General features: G+C 50.0%; 1 protein-coding gene across 3 annotated transcripts in view; it reads left to right on the forward strand.

Moving 5' to 3' along the window:
- The first annotated feature begins 1,215 nt into the window (after positions 1 to 1,215).
- XAF1 (XIAP associated factor 1) overlaps positions 1,216 to 8,568 on the forward strand; it is a 24,395-nt gene continuing 17,042 nt past the window's right edge. For 2 of the 3 annotated variants that reach the window (XM_023184663.3, XM_023184662.3), the window contains exons 1-5: positions 1,216 to 1,897; positions 4,202 to 4,337; positions 5,094 to 5,150; positions 5,643 to 5,838; positions 7,390 to 7,475. In XM_023184663.3, the coding sequence (XP_023040431.2) occupies positions 1,866 to 1,897; positions 4,202 to 4,337; positions 5,094 to 5,150; positions 5,643 to 5,838; positions 7,390 to 7,475 (507 nt within the window). In that variant the 5' untranslated portion in view covers positions 1,216 to 1,865. The remainder of the gene's footprint in view (positions 1,898 to 4,201; positions 4,338 to 5,093; positions 5,151 to 5,642; positions 5,839 to 7,389; positions 7,476 to 8,568) is intronic. The other variant, XM_023184664.3, reaches the window with a different exon arrangement.

An 8,568-nucleotide genomic window follows, 5' to 3' on the forward strand; every position in this document is an offset into this window, starting at 1 on the left:
TTGGTCCTGAAGAACTGCTGGGATTTTGATGGGAAAGGGAAGGGGTGGTGTGGGTGGGGGCAGTCTGCAGGAGGAAACATCTTGGAAGAAAATTAGGATGTAGATGAAAAGCAACCTATAGTCACTTCTAATTCCACCCCCATACCCTGGCCAGACCTTCCATTCCTCTAAGATGTCCAATCTATACACCCCTGCCACCACCCCTATCCCATCTCAGCAGGAGACAATGTGTGAAAAGAAAGCTCTTCGTTTTTATTTCTTTTTCCCTCCCTCCCTCCCTCCTTCCCTTCCTTCCTCCCTCCCTCCCTCTCTCTCTCTCTCTTTCTTTCTTTCTTTTGACAGAGTCTCATTCTGTTGCCCAGGCTGGAGTGCAGTAGTGCAATCTCGGCTCACTGCAACCTCCACTTCCCGGGTTCAAGCGATTCTCCTGCCTCAGCCTCCTGAGTAGCTGGGATTATAGGCACACACTACCACACCCGGCTAATTTTTGTATTTTTAGTAGAGACGGGGTTTCACCATGTTGGTCAGGCTGGTCTCCTGTCCTCAAGATCCAACCACCTCAGCCTCCCAAAGTGCTGGGATTACAGGCATGAGTCACTGTGCCTGACCTGCTTATTTTTCATTCTTGATATTCACAGACTGCCCAGAGACAGACAGGAGTGGGCAGTGAGGGTCAGAAGGATTAAGGAGCTTGCCTAGCCAGTGAGGAAGGGAACAAGATAAGATGCAAACCTCAGTCTCTGACTGTTGGTTAAGTGCTCCCTACCCCAACCAGCTGTCAAATGAGGTGGATGGGGGTCTTGGTTAGGTACATAAACACCTGAATTAGATCAACCTGGTGTGAATCCCAGCTCTGATGTTGAGTGATTGACCTAGCCTCTCTCTGCCTCCATTTTCTCTTTTTTTCTTTTCATTTTTCTTTTTTGAGGCAGAGTCTTACTCTGTCACTGCCTCTGTTTTCCACAGCAAATAATGCTTACGTGAGGGATTAAAACGAAGACAATGCCTACCTAATGCTTAGAATGGTGCCTGGAACCTAGACAATGCCGAAGCAGTCCTTCGTTCTTCCCTCCTATGGCTGTGATCATCAGTACCACCACAACTGCTTCTCATTTAGTGCCTGAATTTTAGAGCCTGGACATTTCCCTTCATCTTGTTATCCTCCTCAGAGAGGCGGCACCCACCCCATTGGCAGACTCCTCGGGAATTCTCTGGGCCTGCTTGTCATCAATCGGGACATTGTTTAGAGGCCTTCTGTAAGCACAGCTGTTTCTAGGGTCTGGAAAAACTAAGGGCCCCGGGGAGGTTACACACCAGATTGGGTCTGGGCTCACACTCCCCTGCATCCCCAGAGCCTCCGTGGACGCTGTCTGCGAAGTCCTCACCGCCTGGAAGTCCAGGAGCCATTTTTAGGGAGCAGCATTCAAGCTCAACACGGCAAGTTCCCTCTTCCCTGCAGAGGGAGGACCAGAAGGGAGCTGGAGATGGGGGAGAAGAGTGGGAGGTGGGTGGTTTGGAAAAGGGATGGTGACCCAGACAGAGCGAAGCCAGTCAGCCAGGGTAAGCAAACAAGCCGCCGCCCAGGAGAAGCCTGGTCTCAGGCTCCCACCCTCAGGGACGTAGACTCGGCTGTGATAGCAGCAAAGAATGACCGCAGAGAGCGACGGCAGGAGCTGGCCATGCTGTAGAGGGGCTTCCTGGGAGGGTCCAGCCACGGGAATCAACGGGGAATCCTGAGCCGAGAATTCTGAGGATAGGATCTCCTCCCTCCCTGAAGCTGTGGGCTGGGCCGTCGGAAGACTTTCAGTTTTGTTTCCTCGCCTGCAAGAAACGAAACTCAACTGAAAGACTCCAGAGAGCAGAACATGGAAGGAGCCTTCTCGGTGTGCAGGAACTGGTAAGAAAGCGCTTTCTCCAGCAGCAGACCCGGGCTGGTGAGGCAGAAACGCCGAGGAGATAGGGCTGTTTCTGAAGGGAGGAGAAAGTAGTTCCTGCATAAAAACACTTAGGAGGACAAGCAGCTGGAGACCGTGGGCCCCAAGGGTAGGAGGGTTTAAACTTGATAATCTCTGGGTGAGGGTGGACAGCATTACCCTCACTGCACTGCAGCCCCTTCCCCCCAAATTTTAGGCTTCCTGGGACAGTTCTGAAGACAAATAGCCCGGCCAGTGGTCCCAACTGGGCTACTCATACTTGTGAGACTTTGGGTCCTAATCTGGGGTTCTGATACTCTGACCTTCACGCCAATCTGTGAAAGAAAGGGTCCCACGGAGATTCTCCGGGACTACTCTCACCCTCCTTGAAAGGCAGCCGTGGGGCAGAGCAGGGAGGACAGAGCAGGGGGCTGGGACCACATCTCTAACGGGACGGGGGCGGGGGCCGGAATCTGACCCGTCGAAAAGCCCCATTCTCAGATCCCTACCTGTGGCAGGGACTTGAGTGGGACCCTCCCCAGAGATCTTTGCTCCAGCCAGACCCTTCAATTACCCTGGTTTCTCAACCAGCCTAGGAGGAGCAGGGGGAGAAGGGACCAGGCCAGGCAGAGGAGAGAGAACAGAGGAAGGGAAAATGCTGCTGCCTGTGTGCCCGCTGCCCGGGCAGAGCAGAAGCAAAGAGCTTGTTCACATCAAGAGGAGTGAGGCTTTGACAGTCCCTCTCGGGGCACGCCCCATGTGCCAGGGACATGGGCATGCAACTGTTCTCATCCTCTGGGCCTTTATGGCTACCGCAGTTTATTTGTAGGTCAATTATACTTCTATAAGGCTGTTTTTGAAATGAAACATTTCACTTTAAATAATGTAAATAATTAAATTATTTCAATTTCAACAATTCGAGAGAAGTGCCAACTTCTCTTGAATCTTTTTTCTTGTTTTCTAGTGCCCCTGTTTGGTCCACAGCGTTAGGAACGCAGCCCTGCTAAGGCAGCCCTGCTCTGCATTTCCCTTCTCCTGAGCTGCCACAAGCAAGAGTTGATGGAAGTGAAAAGGATCATTGCTTTCTTTCTTCCTTTTTTTCTTTTTTTTTTAAGATGGAGTTTCGCTTCTTTTTGCCCAGGCTGGAGTGCAATGGCGCGATCTCAGCTCACTGCAACCTCCACTTCCCGGGTTCAAGTGATTCTCCTGCCTCAGCCTCCCGAGTAGCTGGAATTACAGGAGTGCACCACCACGTCCGGCTAATTTTGTATTTTTTTAGTAGAGATGAGGTTTCACCATGTTGGCTAGGCTGGTCTCTAACTCCTGACCTCAGGTGATCCACCCACCTCGGTCTGCCAAAATACTGGGATTACAGGCATGAGCCACCACACTTGGCTAATTTTGTATTTTTAGTAAAGATGGGATTTCTCCATGTTGGTCAGGCTGGTCTGGGATTCCCGACCTCAGGTGATCCACCCGCCTTGGCCTCCCAAAGTGCTGGGATTACAGGCGTGAGCCACGGCGCCCAGCCGAAAGGGGTCACTACTTGGTGAAGAGGATGGTTAGAGAAAAACACCCTACCCAGGAAGTGGGAGGCTCAGAACCCTTCCTTCATTGTGGTCTCCAGGAAGAACCTCGGAGTCGCTTGTGAGTTAGCGCAGGTGAACCTGGAGGCAGGAGAGACTTGGGAAGCTCTCGCTTTGGAGATTCTGGAAGTTGGCATGGCCCTGGCAGGAAGCATGAGCCTAGCAGGGCTGCGTTCCTAACACTGTGGACCAAACAGAGGCACCAGAAAACAAGAAAAAAAGATTCAAGAGAATTTGGCACTTCTCTCGAATTGTTTAAATTGAAACAATGTAATTATTTACATTGTTTAAAATGAAATGTTTCATTTTAAAAACAGCCTTATAGAGGTATAATTGACTTACAAATAAACTGCACATTTTAAAGGGTAGTAATTGGTAAGTTTTGGCCTGTGTTATACACATCCATGAAACACCATCACCCCCAGAGCTCCCCTGTGCTCCTTGGTAATTCCTCCCTCCTGCTCCTTCCCATGCCCCGCCCCAGCAATGTAAGAGCTCTGTAGAACGTCCTTATTCTTATCAGATGCTGCCGCACTGTTCTCGTTTTGAATCCACACAGGGAGCGTGGGGCAGGAGGTCATCATCATCACATGTTCAGTGCTTAAGGCCTCTGGAGATCTAGCCCTGGGTATGAAACACAGCTCCATGTTTTATAATTTGAAAATAAGTCTGTTTTCCCATTCCCCCACCTTGACCCCGTAGCAAAAGACACGTAGCCTCTGCCCACTTCGCCCTCCACGAGGCTCACTGCCTGTGGTTCCTGATCTTGTGCCCGGAGTGTGAGGAGCCTGTCTCCAGGAAAAATATGGAGGAGCACTGCAAGGTTGAGCACCAGCAGGTGAGAAAGTGGCAAGGATGGGGTCTGGGAGTTGGGGCAAGGGTGCAGTCCTGCCTGCAGGAGAAATGGGGTCTGAGAGTTGGGGGATGAGGGTCCAGTCCTCCCTGCAGGTGAGATGGGGTCCGGGAGTCAAGGTGAGTGTTCAGTCCTCCCTGCAGGAGAGATGGGGTCTGGGAGTTGGAGCGAGGGCTGGGGACTTAAGGCAAGGGTCCAGTCCCCCAGGCAGAGACTCACTTGAGGGTCATGGAAAGTCATTCAGCCCCTCCACACAAAGCCCCGTGGAAAGGCAATGTTAATCCTGCCTTTTTCATGCTAAACTGAGTCTACCTCCAGTTTTCCCATTTCCAGTCCTTTCCCTATAGGCTTATGGATCTGGCACAGGCAAGAGGTTCTGGTTTCAGGAAAGATTGACTGTTCTCTTGAGATCTGTAAAGAGGGGATGTGAAAAAGGAAGGCCCTAGAAGGCAGTCAGGTCCAGCTTCATTTCCCGCCTTTCCATGTCCATTCCTCCTGGGGCCCCTGATCTGTCTCTCTGGAGACACTCAAGCTCAGGCAGCCATTGCAACTCAGACTGGTCTGACAAACCACTTCTTGAACACTGGGCTGGGTGCTAGAGAGAGACTGAGGTAGGCACACCGGTTCGTTGCCCTGTAGGAGTTCACAGACCGAAACCCAGAACACTGTGAGCCAAAGTGGATGTGGGGCAGGCCCTGGGTGCTGGGTGGACCCACATCTGGTGTGTGTGTGTGTGTTTAGGTTGGGTGTACGATGTGTCAGCAGAGTATGCAGAAGTCCTCGCTGGAATTTCATGAGGTAAGAGCCCCATGTGGTCCATGAGTCCAACAGAGCTCAGATCTCCCGAGGGCAGTCCCCCACTCTGGCCCTTCTCATCTGCTTTCTCGTATTGGCCGCAATTCCCTAGGGAGATGGGCACAAGTCCTTGATCTGCCTACAGTCAAAGAGGCCAGTGATCGGCCAGGCGCAGTGGCTCATGCCTATAATCCCAGCACTTTGGGAGGCCAAGGTGGGCAGATCACGAGGTCAGGAGTTCAAGACCAGCCTGACCAACATGGTAAAACCCCGTCTCTACTAAAAATACAAAAATCAGCCGGGCGTGGTGGCGCATGTCTGTAGTCCTACCCACTCAGGAGGCTGAGTCAGGAGAATCACTTGAACCTGGGAGGCGGAGGTTGCAGTGAACCAAGATCAAGCCACTGCTCTCTTGACTGGGTGACACAGTGAGGCTCTGTCTCAAAAAAAAAAGAAAAAGGCCAGTGATCATGCCCTTCCTGCTCCCTCCCACAGGCCAATGAGTGCCAGGAGCGCCCTGTTGAGTGTAAGTTCTGCGAACTGGACATGCAGCTCAGCAAGCTGGAGCTCCACGAATCCTACTGCGGCAGCCGGACAGAGCTCTGCCCAGGCTGTGGCCAGTTCATCACGCGCCGAATGCTCGCGCAGCACACAGATGTCTGTCGGAGTGAACAGGCCCAGCTCGGGAAAGGTGAGCACACAACTGGGGTGAAAGAGAGACATTCCAAGGGCCAGAGCCTTTCCTGGATGGGATGCAAGGAAGGGAAGCTCTCAATAGGATGGATGACAAGTGTATTTGCTGTATAGATCTCAATTCGTCTGACTATTCTAATTCTAAACCATGCCTCAGAGTGGCCTTCCTGTGTGTCTGCTGTGGTCTTCAAATGACTGGTCCACGAAGACCAGCAGGCCGGGGCTAGAGCCTGGCTGCCACAGAGTTGAGTAAAGAGGCCACAGAGAAGAAGCTGGGCGGTGTGGCTCATGCCTGTAATCGCAGCACTTTGGGAGGCAGCACTTTGGGAGGCTGAGGCGGGCAGATCACCTGAGGTCGGGAGTTCAAGATCACCTTGACCGACATGGAGAAACCCTGTCTCTACTAAAAATACAAAATTACCCAGATGTGGTAGTGGGCGCCCATAGTCCCAGCTACTTGGGAGACTGAGGCAGGAGAATCGCTTGGACCCAGGAGGCGGAGGTTGCAGTGAGCCGAGATCGCGCCATTGCACTCCAGCCTGGGCAACGAGAGCAAAACTCTGTCTCAAAAAAAAAAAAAAAGAAAGAAAGAAAAGAGAGACCATGGGGAATCCTAGGAAACAGGGGGCTTATTTTGAGTGCCTCCAGTACAATCCTAGCCTGGCAGAGATCCACTGCATCCTTTTACAGAGGAAAAACCTACACACAGAATAAAGCAGGGGCTTGCTAGAGGCAGAAATAAGACTGGACTCCCACATTTCCTGGCACCGAATCGAGGGCTTTTTCCATTATCAGCAGTAGCCAGAAGGGAGCTAGCGAGAGCTCCTGGACTGGGGGCCTATGTATTAGCTCCCTGGTACCATTTTATGTTCACTTGACTCACTCATGTTTTTATGAAGGTGTATTTCCTGTCACACAACCATCAGTGTGACAGATCCTTTGGTGCATTTGCTGGTTGTTTTGGTAACATGGGAGAGAATCTAAAACTCCCCAGACCGTAACCCTCTCCTGATAAACAATCGATCCAAGGGCAAAACTGGCCAATGAAAACCTGAAAAGGGTGAGAGTCATGTCCATTTCCTTCATGCCAGCATGGCTGGACTTCAACAGAAGTAAACACAATCTTCACAACTTGAGTGCAACACAACACAACACAGCTTCAACACCATTGACAAAGATGTGTTCAACCAACACCTGGTCTGATCACAGAGGCTAGAAACTGGTGGAATGAAAGAGCAGTCAGGTTGGAGTGGGTTGGCATCCGCGGCTACAGCTCCATTCATCTCCTCAGAAACCAGTCCTGCTCCAGGAAAATGTCTCTCCATTAGTGTTGCTGCTGCCCTGAGTGCACATCTGTGGCCGTAAAGGAAATGATGTGGGTGACTCGGCCAAGAGTTGCCTGTGTGGTCAAGGATGCCGGCAGCACAGAAAAGTCAAGGCCAGGCAGGCCCGGGGGTCAGTTCGTGCTCATGAGTACAGGCCATGTAGGCAGGTGTGGGAGAGCTGGGCTAGCCATTGACAAGGTGCTGTTGTTTCTCTGCTTATTCAGGGGAAAGAATTTCAGCTCCTGAAAGGGAAATCTGCTGTCATTATTGCAACCAAATGATTCCAGAAAATAAGTATTTCCACCATATGGTGAGTAGCAATTAGTAATTTTCTGATGGTGCCAATAGCTCGTCTACATTCTGAAAAGTATCATAGGAAAGGCAGATTCTGGGCCCAGTTTTACATAGCACGGATATTAAAGGGTCCTATATTTATTTTTTGCTTTGTTCAAAAAGATATTTTAGTGACTCGCTTAGGCTAATCAAGCACACACAATTGGTCTTCATTTGTGCCCAGCCCTTCAAAGGGACCTCCCTTACCACTCTCAACACCCCCTGATCACCTCTGACCATCTCCAGCCTTCATGGCCTGGACATTGCAATTTGGTCCTCAATAGGGCCTGTCCTACTGCTTTCTGCCCCATGTGGGAGTCTTCTCTATCAGACTGTGAGTTTCCTGCAAAACTGAATGACTTTTTCCATTTTCCTGACATCAGGGCTTGGTGCAAAAAGAGGACTCTGTAGAGATGCAGTTATGTGATTGACTGACTGACTGATTTTGCCTGGGAACACTCACAGGCTCTTCCCTCCATAGCCCTAAGTGCCTTTTAGTGTACTGCTGTGCCAAGTTGCTCCTTCTTTTGCAGAGAATGAAGCATTTCCCCTTTGGGAAACTTACCAAGACTTCTCTCCAAAGAACTCTTCTCCTTGAGCAGAAAGTTGTTTACCTTTCTTAACACTTCAGTTCCTAAAACTACAGAATATCAAAACTAAAGAAACCACAGAGACGATCCAGCTTTTTGCTCTTTTTTGTTTGTTTTTACTATTGTGGTAAACCACATACGATGTAAAATTTGCCATCGCTGTAGAGACATTTGGTACATTCACAGTGTTGTGCAATCTGGTTCTAGAATATTTTCATCATTCCAAAAAGAAATCCTGTACCCATTACCAGATAACATCCATTCCTTCATCTTCCCAGTTCCTGGCAACCACTAATCTGCTTTCTATCTTTATGGATTAGTCTATTCTGGACATTTCACATCAATGGAGTCATTATACTATGTGGTCTTATGTAACCATCTGCTTTCACTTAGCATAATATTTTCAAGGTTTACCCATGTTGTAGTTGTGGTGTGTATTAGCACTTTATTCCTTTTAATGGCTTTTTTTTTTTTTTTTTT

Source organism: Piliocolobus tephrosceles, chromosome 16, assembly GCF_002776525.5.
Source record: "Piliocolobus tephrosceles isolate RC106 chromosome 16, ASM277652v3, whole genome shotgun sequence".
Lineage (NCBI taxonomy): Eukaryota > Metazoa > Chordata > Mammalia > Primates > Cercopithecidae > Piliocolobus > Piliocolobus tephrosceles.